The 16,473-nt window shown below is 35.0% G+C and overlaps 1 protein-coding gene across 1 annotated transcript in view; it reads right to left on the reverse strand.

The window, feature by feature from the left end:
• The window catches only part of GDAP1L1 (ganglioside induced differentiation associated protein 1 like 1), a 143,437-nt gene that overhangs the window by 65,329 nt on the left and 61,635 nt on the right, over positions 1-16,473 (reverse strand). Inside the window, exon 2 of the mRNA XM_053693609.1 lies at positions 4,724-4,916. Coding sequence (XP_053549584.1) covers positions 4,724-4,916 — 193 coding nt within the window. The remainder of the gene's footprint in view (positions 1-4,723; positions 4,917-16,473) is intronic.

A 16,473-nucleotide genomic window follows, 5' to 3' on the forward strand; every position in this document is an offset into this window, starting at 1 on the left:
GCAGTTTCTGTTGTTTCTTCAACATCTAATGTACATGATATCCCTGTTGATATGAAAAATTATATTGCTGATGTGATACAGAAGGCTTTGTCTGCTATTCCGCCTTCTAATAAACGTAAAAGGTCTTTTAAAACTTCTCATAAATTTGATGAAATTTCTAATGACCGACAACATACTGAAATATCCTCCTCTGATGAGGATCTCTCTGATTCAGAAGATCCTACCTCAGACATTGACACTGACAAATCTACTTATGTTTTCAAGATTGAGTATATTCGTTCCTTGTTAAAAGAAGTGTTGGTTACTTTGGATATTAAGGAGTTTAGTCCTCTTGATATCAAAACTAGTAAACGTTTAAATTCTGTTTATAAACCTCCTGTGGTTACTCCTGAGGTTTTCCAGTTCCTGATGCTATTTCTGATGTGATTGCTAAGGAATAGGTTAAGACTGGTACTGGCTAGATTAGAGTTTTGGGAAAAGATCCCCAAAGTTTATGGGGCTATTTCTACTCTTGCCAAATGTACTACTATTCCTATGGAAGACAGTACTTCTTTTAAAGATCCTTTAGATAGGAAACTTGAATCTTATCTAAGTAAAGCTTATTTATATTTTGGCTATCTTCTCAGGCCTGCCATTGCTATGGCTGATGTTGCGGCTGCATCAACCTTTTGGTTGGATAGCTTAGCACAACAGGAAACAGATCCTGATTTTTCTAGCATTGCTCGTTTGCTTCAACATGCTAATCATTTTATCTGTGATGCTATTTTTGATATCATAAAAATTGATGTTAAATCTATGTCTTTTGCTAATTTAGCGAGAAGAGCTTTATGGCTCAAATCTTTGAATGCTGACATGGTATCTAAGTCTAGATTACTATCTCTTTCTTTCCAAGGTACCAATTTATTTGGTTCTCAGTTGGATTCAATTATTTCAACTATAACTTGGGGGGGGGGGGAGGGAGTTTTTTTGCCTCAGGATTAAAGATCTAAGGGTAAATCTAACACTTCTAATCATTTTCATTCTTTTCGACAGAATAAGGAACAGAAAACCAATCATTCCCCTAAAGACTCTGGTTCCAATTGGAAACCTTCTTCAAGTTGGAATAAATCCAAGCCTTTTGAGAAACCAAAGTGAACCCCCAAGTCTGCATGAAGGTGCAGCCCTCAATCCAGTACAGCTGGTGGGGGGCAGATTGAAATTATTCCAAGACATTTGGGCAGATTCTGTTCAAAATCAGTGGATTCAAGGGTATCGAATAGGATTCAGAGTAAGACCTCCTGTGAGAAGATTCTTTCTCTCTCGCATTCCAGCAAATCCGGTGAAGGCTCAGGCTTTTCTGAAGTGTGTTTCAGATCTAGAAACTTTCAGGGATAATAATACCAGTTCCGTTTCAGGAACAGGGTCTGGGATTTTATTCAAATCTATTCATTGTCCCAAAGAAAGAAAATTCATTCAGGCCAGTTCTGGATCTGAAGTTTTTGAATCGTTTTGTAAGAGTCCCAACTTTCAAGTTGGTGACTATGAGGACTATTTTGCCTTTTGTTCAGCAAGGTCATTATATGTCCATGATAGACTTACAGGATGCATATCTTCAGATTCCGATTCATCCAGACCACTATCGGTTTCTGAGATTCTCTTTTCTAGACAAGCATTACCAATTTGTCGCTCTTCTATTTGGCCTAGCAACAGCTTCAAGGATCTTTTTGAAGAGAATAGGGTATTGCAGTGTTTCCTTATTTGGACGATATTTTGGTTCTAGCTCAGTCTTTACATTTAGCCGAATCTCACACGAATCAACTAGTGTTGTTTCTTCAAAGACATGGTTGGAGGATCAATTTACCAAATAGTTTCTTGATACCTCAGACAAGGGTCACCTTTTTAGGTTTCCAGATAGATTCAGTGTCCATAACTCTGTCCTTAACAGACAAGAGACAAAGGAAATTGGTTTCACTTGTCTAAACCTTCAGTTACAATCATTCTCTTTAGTGGCTATGTGCATGTAAGTTTTAGGTCTCATGACTGCAGCATCGTACGCGATCCCCTTTGCTCGTTTTCACATGAGACCTCTACAGCTTTGTATGCTGAATTAATAGTGCAGGGATTATACTCGGATATCACAATTGATATACTTAAATCCCAACATTCAACTCTCTCTGACTTAGAGACCATTATCGTTAGACCATTATTGTTTAATTCAGGGGGCCTCTTTTGTTCATCTTACCTGGACTGTGATCACAACAGATGCAAGTCTTTCAGGTTGGGGAACTGTCTGGGGATCTCTGACAGCACAAGGGTTTTGGAAACCTCAAGAGGCAAGGTTACCATTTAATATTTTAGAACTCCATGCTATTTTCAGGGCTCTTCAGGTTTGGCCTCTGTTAAAGAGAGAACCATTCATTTGTTTTCAGACGGACAATATCACAACTGTGGCATATGTCAATTATCAGGGTGGGACTTGCAGTCCCCTAGCTATGAAAGAAGTATCTTGGAAACTTTCTTGGGCAGAATCCAGCTCTTGTCTAATTTCTGCGGTGCATATCCCAGGTGTAAACAATTGGTAAGCGGATTATCTCAGCTGTCAGACCTTAAATCCGGGGGAGTGGTCTCTCCATCCAGATGTATTTTGTCAGATTGTAAAGATGTGGGGTCTTCCAGAAATAGATCTGATGGCTTCTCATCTAAACAAGAAACTTCCCAGGTACCTGTCCAGGTCCAGGGATCCTCAGGCGGAGATGGTGGATGCTTTAGCAGTTCCTTGGTTTTACCAACCTGCTTATATCTTTCCGCCTCTAGTTATTCTTCCAAGAGTGATCTCCAAGATCATTATGGAACAATCATATGTGTTTCTGATAGCACCAGCGTGGCCTCACAGGTTTTGGTATGCGGATCTTATTCGGATGTCCAGTTGCCAGCCTTGGCCACTTCCTCTAAGACCAGACCTTCTGTTTTAAGGGCCGTTTTTCCATCAGGAACTCAAATTGTTAAATTTGAAGGTATGGAAATTGAACGCTTAGTGCTTAGTCATAGAGGTTTCTTTGATTCAGTGATTAATACTATGCTACAGGCTTGTAAGTCTGTTTCAAGGAAGATTTATTATCGAGTTTGGAAGACCAATATTTCATGGTGTTCTTCTCATGAATTCTCCTGGCATTCTTTTAGAATTCCTAGAATTTTACAGTTTCTTCAGGATGGTTTGGATAAAGGTTTGTCTGCAAGTACTTTGAAGGGACAAATCTCTGCTCTTTCTGTTTTATTTCATAGAAAGATTACTAAGCTTCCTGATATTCACTGTTTTGTTAAGGCTTTGGTTCATATCAAGCCTGTTATTAAATCAATCTTTCCTCCTTGGAGTCTTAATTTGGTTTTGAAGACTTTGCAGGCTCCTCCTTTTGAGCCTATGCATTCTTTGGATATTAAACTACTTTCTTGAAAAGTGTTGTTTCTTTTGGCTATCTCTTCAGCTAGAAGAGTTTCCAAATTGTCTGCTCTCTCTTGTGAGTCTCCTTTTCTGATTTTCCATCAGGATAAGGCTGTTTTGCGGCCTTTGTTTACATTTCTTGCTAAGGTTGTGAATTCTAACAACATTAGTAGGGAAATTGTTGTTCCTTCCTTGTGCCCTAATCCCATCTCTGGTATATTTTGTCATTTAAAATGTTTGCATGATTTTACATCCTTAGTTTCTGCATACAGAAGTCTGAAATTGTGCACAGGAATGATAATAAATTAGTAATGGTGTATTAACTACATTTCTAAATGAAGTGTGCAGTACAGAGTTGTGGACAAACACACCATGTGTTGTTTACACTTTCCTGGATGTAGCTTAATTATTTCTAGGTTGGGATTTGGGCAATTCCAGGTTTAAGATAAACCGGTGCAAAAATAGAGGTAAGGACAATGGGACAGAATTTCAGAATTGGGTGTGTTTGATAATATTGTTGTGATTTATTGTTAGCCCATACGAAATTGTGTGAAACCCCCATTATTCCCTTGGATATACCAGAGAGGAATGCAAGACATTAGACATCCAAGGGGTTAAACCACTAACAATAATATTATCCCTTTCCTTTCTGAAGATTGGTCACCAGTAACATAGTAGAGTGGAAATTAGGAATGAATACTTTTTTGGAATTCAGCATTCGTTTACTAAAGGAATACAAAAAATATGACCACAGGCAGCAGCATTTACTTCTTTTCAGTGCCAGATATATCAGTGTGAAAGTGCAACACACAAAAATCTGAATTTGCACACATCTTTATGTGCTGCACTTTCACACTGATATCTGGTGCCGAAAAGATTCCAATGCAGCTGCCTGAATTTAGCAAACAAATGTGAATTCTGAAAAACTACATAGGCCTACTGGAAATATCACAGGCAGTGAGATCTTGTTCATCTCAAGATCTCAGCCCCCTCCATAGTGACATCTCTACTGTCATGGTCAATATTCCAGCAATAGTGTTAGTTATAGGTGAAAACGTCATGGCAAACATCCCAATAAAACAATGTCTCAAATAGTGGGGCAATCAGTATCTTTGGTTTTTCTATGCAACGTAACAAATACCAATTTGCATTTTAATGTGGCATAAACTAGGCACCCTTCTTTACAAACATTGTCAACTAACAAGTGCAGAGGAGTAAGATGGGCTCATTTTGAAAGCACATACAACAATAGAAAGAAATATTTGAGATCTCCAGAATAAACGGCCTATAACACGATGATCTTACCCCCTACAAAATTGTTTTCAACATAGTCAATGATTTGATTATAGTCACTTATGATGTTGTCCCCATGGATGAGTACTGGAACTTCTTCTCCAAGGTTGAGACGCATAAACCAAGGTTCTTTATGTTCTGTAAGGGGCAAGCTGACATCCCGCTCATCACATTGTAATCCTTTTTCCGCAAGTACTAAACGTATCTAAAAGCAAAGAGAAATGTTTTTCTTACATGAGATATGAAAATCAATATGAATTTATCTCTGTCACTTTTTACATTATACATATATTATACTTCTTCTGAAACAGGATGAGTTATGCTCTAAACACATGAAATATATTCCTGTTATATCTGCTCTTTGCTATTGGAAACAAAACAGAAAGCAAGCTATTAAAGTGAAAGTAAAGCCTTTGAGATTGTAATATAAAATGTCTCACTACTACTACTATTTAATGATGGTGAAGTTGAAAGAAGGGCTACCTCATCTCCCATTTTTAATGCATATGATTAGTGATCTATCAGGTAATTGCTGTTACCAGGGGAATCTGTTGATAGCCATCTTTGCATGTAAATCCTTAATTGAAAGAAGGGATCTATTATTTCAATAGAGGTGTCACTTATACCATTGTGAGTAATATGCACGGTATGCACCTAATACCCAGGTGATTGATATGTAAAGAAATATTCTGCCTATATTGTTTGTGTGTGATAAATGATGTCTTTGTTTCTCCTCATACAGCAAATACATAAACTGGATCAAGGATGGCCAATTTCCTAAAACATGGGGACACAGATCAGCATTTTAGAAGCTTTAACCTCTTCTGCCTATTGGACATAGATACCACATTACAGGGTACTTTGCTAAGTTTATCTTGTTGACGTAGTAGTAGCTATGTCCAACCTTTTGCCTCATGCTGCTGTTCCGGTTGTTATCGTTGACAGTTAAGACCGCAGCCAGAGGCAGAAGGCATCTGCCATCCTATGGTAAGGGAGTGCTGATTGTGCTCCCTTTACTATATGAAGGTAGTTTGCTGAAGCAAATGGCTTGTGGTGCTCCTGTGGGTAATGTGGGAGGGAAGGAGGAAGGCAAGCAGTTCATCACGGGAGGGAGGAGGGAGGGGAGGAAGGGGGATTCCCTACCTACAGAAGAATACATTATGGGATCCCTAAACTATGGAAAGAGGTGAGGGAGAGGGATCCTCCATACAATCGGTTGGGGGGATAAGGGGTTTTGCTACACTACAGAAACGTTATGTAATAAGTAATAAAAAAAAACTACAAACTGGGTACTGACAGATAACATACATAAGATAGCAGCACCTAGTAAGAGAGGGGAGGGTTAGAGAGCTGTTTGTGAGGGATCAGGATGTTGGGTGGGTGAGGAAGGTTCCCTACACAACAACAAAAAAACACTCTACCTAAACAGCAGACTGTCTGCAAGTATGTAAGATGGTGATGACCAGAAGGGAGTAAGGGAGGGAACATATCTGTTTGGGAGGGATCAGATAGGGATAAGTGGCTGGAAGGTGTCGGGTAAAAAACAGATAAAAAAGTTATAAGCTACCTGATTAACCCCTTCACTACCAGAAATATCAGAAAAGTGATGTGCAGCTGCAATTAGATGCCTTTCTAATTACTAAAAATGCAAATAAAAACTTATGTTGGTGGGGCGTGTCCAGTTCGTAGTCTTGGTGGCTGCCTTTTTTCTTTGGCTGCTCATCTGAGCAACTAAATCTATTGATTATTACCTCTCAATCTGGCCATCTGTGCTTATTCTACAATTGTTTGATATTCCTAGACATCGCTGCCCAGATTGATCTAACTCCTGAGGAAAACTTCAGTCAAACCGGAATGATTGAATTTACAGCAGTAGCCTTGCTAACGACTGGTCTCTATTTTATACCCCTCCCCCCCAGGTCTCTGGGGTAAACAGCTAACATTGCTGTGCAAATAAAATGCTATATTCCGGAGTTGTTTCAAGTGGTACTACTAAGTATATCCTCTGGATCATCATGGATGCAATCGAAAGTTGGGAACTGAAAGTAACAACCCTGATTCATACCCATTTGCCATTCTAGCAGTACAGTATGTCAGGAGAATGCTGAGGTATCTTGCTTAGTGCCACAGTTTATAGAAGAGTGATGTTTCTAGATCAAGGTTTAGTCCGTTTAAGGGCGGGAGACCATCTCTGGAGCTATAGATCCACATATAAGGGAGACTTTGAGGCAGTGTGGGCCATTCCTTGCCTTGGAGGACCTACCGAGTTATGTGAGAAAATAGCTATAGACAAGATTAATTTCATAACTACAGAATTTGGAGGCGCTATACAAATATACAAATAAATGATAATAATAATAATAACAGTTAGTCTGCAAGCGGAGGTGTTTTTATATCAGGGGAACTACAGTTGGGCACTGCATTGGTTAAAATTGCTAAATACTGTATACAGGATTCTCCTACACAACTTCTGATGATTAATCTCTCTGCAATGCACCTCAGCATTAAAGCTGTTTGTTTAATAGTTGATGCTAATATGGAACTGTATATTACAGATATGTATGCCCCTGAGATGTTTATTTCCTAATATTGTCAGCTATCACCTATGTAGGTACCTTTAACATATCCTATTTGAGTCATAAAGCTCAGACTATTTTTGGTATCCTCTTAAATGAGTAATTTTACAGAGAAGTGACAAATATGTGATATTGGTGGCTATTTTCAGTAAAGTTTCTGATCTAGGATTAATCTCATTATATGTTTTAAATATTGTTGTAGTTTTTTTAAGCTATTGTCTGTAACAAATGGATAATTACATATATAGTGTCATGCCACTGTGTCTATTGCCGCGATGGTGAAGTATAGTCACTTATATTTTTGTGTTATATATATTTACTTGTTATAGAAGAACAGTTGAGCAATCCCATTTGAGACATTCTCCTGTCATTGGGAAGTGTTTTCAGAGATGAAACTACAAAAGGGGCTTTAATTTATCAAAGGAACTGTATGTATACTATTCTTTTTATTTTTTATTTCTTAAGTTGCCATTTTTCCTAGGTCTATAAGTGGCCACAGTTTTGCTAACTCCCCATCATCATATTTTTTGTCTCTAAGATGACCCACTTTATAGGAGGAATATCCCTAAAAAGATGGCCCCAGTTATATTTGTCAATTTTCTCAATTTTATTATTTTTTTTATTGTGTCATCACTATTCCTTATTTGTTATATTATTTGCTAAAACCTCAACAATTTTTAAAAAAAATAAAACAACTTAAGTTAATGTAAATATCCTCATTATATAAAATATGTTAGATTGTTTAATTTATTATTGGATAGTTTTGTTTAGCATGTGGCTGGTGTTTTTCCTTACATTCTCAAAGGGACAGTATACATCAACTTTCATATAACTGCATGTAATAGACACTACTATAAAGAATAAGATGCACAGATACTGATATAAAAATCCACTATAAAACTGTTTAAAAACTTACTTAGAAGCTCACAGTTTAGCTCTGTTGAAAAGGTAGCCGGAAAGCCCACAGCAAGTGGGAAATAAGACCCCCCCCCCCCCCCCTTCTTTTGCATTTGAAAAGACCCTTTATACAAACAAGAGCAAGCTGGAGTAGGCAGCTAACGGTATTCTCATAAAACTTTGGGGCTTGGTTAGGAGTTTAAAAATCAGAGCAATGTTATATAAAAATAAGCAACACTATACATTTAAAAAAAAAAAAAAACTTTATGGGCTATATAAATAGATCATCTACAAAACATTTATGCAAAGAAACAAATGAGTGTATAATGTCCCTTTAAGGACCAATATATAGTTTGACCTGAAATGGAGAACCATTTATCATACTAAAGTCTAGTATGTATAGTTGGTAACGGCATTTAAAAGTCATTAAAATTGGATTTGCTTACTTCTGCTGAAAATAGCATTTCTTGTTGTGTCTTCTTAAAAAAACAAGGGTAGTTCCTCCTTTATATTTTGGGTGAAACTGAAAGTGAGGAAGACATCTATAGCTTTGGCACTTTAAGAAGAAGAAAGGTTGCTGTTTTAGGCAGAAATAAGTGAGTCTTTTTAATCTTAAAACATGTCCAACCTTTTTAAAATGGCCTTAACAAGAATAGGATTAACAGAGTTACTGGCCTCCCTGATGATGTTTCTTGGATGGTCTGTAATAGCTTTTGGAATGGGACTTTATAAAGGGCATACAATGTTTTTGGTGCCCCCAGTTTCTGGCAATGTGTTTAAAATGCTCTGAGATTAAAATATTGGTATGGCTCCATGATAACAGGCCAGAAAGGTCCATCATCTGTACTGGAATGTAGGCTTTAGTGAAAGTTCAAAGCTCGGTTTGCCAGTGACTGCATTATGTAAGGTTTTATGCATATCAAATGCCAATTATCTAAGCTGGAAACTAATTGACAGACTAGGCCTACAATAAGCACTCAGAGCAAGGCACTCCCTTACATTATGCTGTCTAGGGAGAAAGTTCTTAAATTCACTGTCTTTATTTTTGTATCTCCTCTATGTTACTATGACATTTGTTGTCATAATACCAATAAAATAGTGTTGGTACTAAATAATAATAATAATAATAATAATAATAATAATAAATAATGATAATAATAATACAAAATAATAACATGATAATAATATACACCAGGTTATACTCTCTTTGATGAGCTTGGAATATGGGAGATGTGAGTGAGTAACTAAATCCTGCACCCATACCCTCCTTCACCTGTTAGGTGAACAAGAGCTTGCAAGAGATATGGCATTATGCAAGTAAATAATTAAAAATGTTTTAATTAATATGGATGAGATTTGTATTGCAAACACAATACACTCTCTATTGATCAATCAATCTATCTGTCTATCTATCTATCATCTATCTATCATCTATCTATAGCTTTCTCTCTCCCAAAACTAATTTGGCTATTCCAACGTTTTAAGCCTTTCCTAAAACACCATTTGACAAAGAATGCCTGATCAAATAAATGATGACTGCACAACCGTTCAGCTATATTAATGCGCCTAGATAGATTTAATGCTTTTCATTTGTGAATGGACTCTTTTGATGTATGAAAAAGCAATATCTACACCGTTCATCCAAAATGTAAGTGACCATGTCCTCATTCTAATTGAATTGCCGCTTCAGGCTGCTCTATGTGTGCACTGGCCTGATCAGTTAGTTCAATAAGATTGATCATTTTCCTGCAGTTTCATCTGTGCTGGCTGTGTGTATCACAAAGAAGATCCTTTGTTTAATTAGAAAATAAATTGTAACAGATGTGTACAACAATTATGGAAATCTCATCAATACTACAGGTTGGCAATATAACATACCTGTATACTATAAATAGTAATAAATAAACAAATCCTTAAAAAGAGAATCACACACATAATTATACACTAGCTGTGGGTATTGACAAAGAAGAATTACCATGTAAATAAACAAAAAAATAATCTATGGGGAAAAAATAAACAAGCATGGACTTTTAATGGGTTCTTGGAAATCCAACTGGAATAGCTATTATTAAAGGGACTTTAAACACAAAACATTTATATAATTTATATGAAAGAGTAGCATATGTTAAAATACTTTTATGCTTAAAAAATAAGTTAGAAATGTTACAAGATACAAATTACTCATTGATTAATAAGGAAGGACTACTGCCACAATTTGTAGGAAAAAGTATTTTTGTGCAGGACATAATAGAATGTATCTAGACTAAACATATAAAATATATTTGCAGTTTAAAAAAAAAAAAAAAAAGATAATTAACTGGAATAGTTTCAAATGTCTATTATGAAATTACCTATTTCCTTTAGTATCCTTTGTTGAAAAGCATACCAAGGCAAGCTTAGGGTCAGCAATGCATTACTGGGAGCTAGCTGGTGATTGGTGGCTAAACACATATACCCTATGTCATTGGTTTACCAGATGTGTGTTTTAGCAGTGCATTGCTGCTCTGGAGCTGACATTAACTATGTGCTTAGCACAGTTATATGACTGCATGACTTAGCACATGGTTAAATGCAACCAATAGTGTAATAATATAGGGTTAGATAACAAGTCACATTGCACCTAACTTGTAATACCAGTGCACATTTGCGTGCGCTCATATTACTAAGTGGAGCGCAAATATCGCTTTTGCGAAAGCAATATTTTACGCTCCACTTGTAATCTAGCCCAAAATTTTATAACACACTAGAGCATTTTTTTAGATTGTGATGTCCTTTTAACTCCAGTTTCCATTTATTGTCCTTGACGACAGAACATATAAATACAACCCTACTTCATAACATGAACATTTGATGTAACCAAACCTTTCAAATCTACGAGTAGGCCCCATTGTTAATGTTATCTTTTTAAACATGTTTAAAAAAATAATAAAAATGCTCAAAATATTTCAAACATTGCTGAAATAAGAGTAAAATACATAGAGATACAGCAAACAGATGTATTTGATCTATTTAGTTGTATCTGATAAAATACAGTTTGTACTGTCCTTCAGTAGAGATGCACAAATGTGTTTTGTTTGTGCAGAGGAATCAGAACTAGCCATGACTTGGCAAACCGGTGAAGATCTCCTATTGGCTGTTTAAAAACACTAAAACAGCAAAACAATGAAACTCTAGCTCTTTGTCATACAATAAATATATTCTCGTCTGCTTTCTGCCTTTGAAAATAAATCTAAGGTTGAATACCCTTTTAGGGAAATAATTCTTTAACATTAATATAATCAGGGGATATTGTTAAATGGAAAGTGAAGTATTTTTTTATATAAATGCATAGCATATCAGCAATCACTGCACTGAAAAAGAGCTACCTACAAAATAAATGTTTTAAAAGCCCATTAAAATGTCACCTACTACTTTAAAACCCTGGCGAGACTTGTTAGCTTATCTCCCCTTATTGTAGCCAATTAGAGATAGCTATTAATATGTCTGCTGCTCAAAGCAATCACTTCACAAGTTTAGGTAGTTTGCATCATTTTGAAGCCCAGGTTTCAGAATTTGCTTTTTGGTCCTCCTAGGAAGAAAATCACAATCTTTACACAAAAGCAAGAGGCGTTTAAAGTGACAGTCTACTTTTATTGTTAAAAAAAAGATAGATAATCCCTTTATTACACATTTCCCAGTTGTACATAACCAACATGGTTATATTAATATACTTTTTCCTTCTGTCACTGTGATTACATTGTATCTAAGTCTCTGCAGACTGCCCCCTTATTTCAGTTCTTTTGATAGAGTTGCATTTTAGCCAATGAGTGCTAACTCACAAAAACCTCCACGGGAGTGAGCACAATGTTCTCTACATGGCACACACAAACTAACCCTGTCTAGATGTGAAAAACTGCCAAAATGCACTCAGAAATGAGAAATTAGCAAATCAGCCTACCTAGGTTTAGATTTCAACAAAGAATATCAAGAGAACAAAGCAAATGTGATTATAAAAGTAAATTGTTCCTGTTGTTGTTTAAAATGGCCAGATAACAGGTGGAGTGCTAATTAACGCTCCCGCTTGAGTGTTAATTGCGCTAGAATTAAGATTGTTGTGTTTGTCGGGTTGTGCTCGTATTGCGAGTTGAAAGTAAATGTTTTTGGCTCTCGCGGTAACCCGACTAGGACAAAAATTTGAAGTTAGAATATCGCATCCGTGTTCACGTGTTCACCCATAGAAGTCAATGGAGAAAAAAAAGTGGAAAAAACCTAACACCCCACTCTCACGCAAACATGATCGCATATTCTCATTTGCGCTAAACCAACATGAAAATATGAATATTTCATATTTCAATGTTCTGCACATAACAGAATAGGTTCTATTTCTTCATAAATAAATATTTCTACATATTTCTGATGGTATGTTTGTACAATATATATTTACAATATTATTTATATTATAGATATATACAGATATACTATATATATATATATATATATATATATATATATATATATATATATATATATATATATATATATAAATATCTATTTATAATCACTTAGGACATATTCCGCTGTGTGCAAAACATTGGCATGTATAATATTTACAGTAAATACATAGTTAAAACCTTTATTATATATGAATGTTGCATAAATATTATTTTACATGTTTTCATCTACTTAACGGCAAAGGGCTCCAATGCACATATTTATATATATATATATATATATATACACATACGGGATATGACTATATATGTATACATATGTATGTGTTTATATATGTCTGTAAATACATATAAATATATATGTTCACATATATAGACATAAATATATACATACATATACAACTTTTGAAATGTATATGTATGTATCACAATGTGTTAAAGCCCTTTGCATGCTTTTTTTTCTAACACCTGAGATGACCTATCTTTGACCCTTTATAACTTTTGTGTGCAATATTTTTTTTAATAATTTTTATTAGATGGTGTTATCATGAACGTAACTATACTTTGTAATGTATTTTTGAATGAATGCTGCACAGTTGTTTTACTCAAGGTGTTTACTGTCCATTTAACACAACATTCACCTCATCTAATACAATGTTCTAATTTGCCCTGGCTCATGACACTTAAATAATATATAACCAGCCCATTTTAGTCAGTATATATTAACTTCAAGTATATAGATGTAATACTGTATGACTACTGATTAGGGGCGGGCGAATGTATTTATATTCTAATTTGAATGTTAGAACGAATGTTATTGTAGAAATTCGATTTACATAATTGAATGTTGATAAGAATGAATATTCTTAAATATTCTATAATCAAATGCTATTTACAGTTTTAAATTGTCACTTTCGATTAGATTGAATGTCCACATTTTATACTATTCAGAAGTTCAATAGTTCATGTGGTAGGGAATTTAGTAAATAGATTCATAATAGATACAAATATATAAATTTGAATGTATAATTCGAATATTACATTTATACAAAGCATTAAAACTACTATTACATTAAACTTGTTAGAATGTTGTACAAACATTAGAAATTCGAAACGAACGAACAAATCTGTTAAAATTTGTTTCATTTTTTTAATATTAGAAAACATTCGCCCATCCCTACTACTGATCCTTCTAACAGAATATCTTATTAGTATAAGTATTTCCTCCATGGTACATTGGCCTCTCTCATTTCATTCATTATTAGAGCTAAATCTAATAAAAACTATGAGTTAGATGACAATGAAGGGACAGCTAAATATAGTAGAACTGGATAATCAACAAAAACATTATAAAAAGACAATGCAATAACATTTATTCTGAGCAGTAGATATTTTTTTACAAAATGTGCTTCCATATCCCATCCCCTTGTATCATGTGACAGACATCAGTGAATCACAAGCTCATATATATAAATATATATATATATATATATATATATACACACATACACACATTGTGAACTCTTACACATGCTAACTAAGGTGCATGTGTCTCAAACAGTGTGCATAAAAATTACTGTTCACAATTTGATAATGAATGTAAATTGGAAAGTTTTTAAACATTGCATGCTCTTTCAGAATCATGAAAGTTTAATTTTGACTTTAGTGTCCTTGCGGGGCTCTGGGCAAGACAAATTGTGAGACACCTTATGATAGCCCCCTTATTCCATTCCCTCTCTATGCCCTGCCTGCACCCTGCATAACATGACACTATATATTACACCTTCTGATACCATAAACACTTCTTCATAAACTAAATGTAAACAATGTCCTGGAAGAAAAAAAATAAAGAGGCGCCTCTTTAATTTTTTGTCTTCCAGGACATTGTTTACATTATTCCATTCTATCAGAGAATGCTGCCTGTTACCGTGGATTAAGAACATTAATTCTATTTATATTTAACTATCTTTATTTTGAGTGAATACTGTGTGCCTATTTATATGTATTTATACTGGCTCAATCTTCAACCATTGTAGATTATATCTATGTGCACACCTGTCACGATATTGGTTATCAATATTGTGAGCTTTTTTGTTTTTCATAAACTAAATGCAGGATGTACCTTGCACCTTCTCACACCCTCACCCCTGACAGTGCGGGGCCCATCGCAGCGCGGGGCCCAGAATGCTCACCACTTTCACCCTGCCCACAACATACCAACATGGTTAGAATGCGCAGCTTGCATGCAGTCAATATAAAGCTGCACAAGAATGTAGTAATTTGAGAGTAGCATCGTTCTGTTGATATATGTTTTTATTTCCATACAAGTGTCACTAAACTATTTTACTTTGAGGCTAATTTACATAGATGCAAATAATGCAATGACCAGGTGGTACCAAAAAACATGCAGATATTCATAAATAAACAACTTCTCATATTAACCCCTGTCACAATAAAATATACAGCTTCACAGCTGACCTGGACTCCCAGACCACTGCTAACCTTAAAGAGACAGTGTACACCAATTTTCACATAACTGCATGTAATAGACACTACTATAAAGAAGAATATGCACAGATAATGATCTAAACATTCAGTATAAAAAATTTTAAAAACTTAATTAGAAGCTCCCAGTTTAGCACTGTTAATGAGCTTAGGCTGGGACACCCAGTGAAAGGGGCTGGGAAATAAGGAAAAGCAGATAGTCCCCTCCCCTGCATATGAAATGACAAATTATACAAACAGGAACAGCAGGAATATGCAGACTTCAGTCTACATTTGATACTTTGGGGCTTGGTTAGGAGTCTGGAAATCAGCCCAATGTTATTAAAAAAAACAGCAAAACTATATAGTTACAAAAACATTACCAGATGAGCTATATAAATGTATAATCTACAAAACATTTATGCAAAGAAAAATCTAGTGTACAATGTCCCTTTAATAAATTAAATGGACACTGAACACACATTTTTTCTTTCGTGATTCAGATAGAGTATGCAATTTTAAGCAACTTTATAATTTACTCCTATTATCAATATTTCTTCTATCTCTTGCTATCTTTATTTGAAAAAGAAGGCATCTAAGCTTTTATTTTGGTTCAGACCTCTGGACAGCACTTTTTTTTATTGGTGGATCAATTTATGCACCAATCAGCAAGAACAACTCAGGTTGTTCACCAAAAATGGGCCAGCATCTAAACTTACATTCTTGCATTTCAAATAAAGATACAAAGAGAATGAAGACAATTTGATAATAGGAGTAAATTAGAAAGTTGCTTAAAATTCCATGCTCTATCTGAATCACTTAAGAAAAAAAATTTGGGTTCAGTGTCCCTTTAAATTCACATTTTTTATTTCATGATTTCATATCTAAAGCACTATATACACTTCACCAAATGTCCAACACAACAGCAATTTAACAGGCTGGTGTTAATAAGGTAAATGTATAAACGTCATTGCATTAATTAAGGGAAAATCACTTCTATGCATTGTAATATTTGTTGTATTTCAGTTACAGAGCTTTTTAAAAATTTACTATTTAATAAACTGTTTTATTAAAAAGAAGTGAAAAGCCATTTTAAACTAGTAAAATTAAAAATAATCTGTAGAACCTTCCCATGGGAGAAATAATAATATTAATTAAAAAAAATATTTAACAGCTTCAATGATGTAGTTGCAGCTGCAGCTTTGACGCCCTTGCCATGCAGATTTGCCCATGCCACATTGGTCTGAAGGACACTGCTTCTTAAAGGGACAGAAAATACCTTGCATTTACAAGACATTTCTGTTGTCTTGCTATATAATACAACATCAGCCAAGTGTGAATGTTTTTAAAACCGTAAGATCCTTTTTACTACAAT

This window comes from Bombina bombina, chromosome 1 (genome assembly GCF_027579735.1).
Source record: "Bombina bombina isolate aBomBom1 chromosome 1, aBomBom1.pri, whole genome shotgun sequence".
NCBI lineage: Eukaryota > Metazoa > Chordata > Amphibia > Anura > Bombinatoridae > Bombina > Bombina bombina.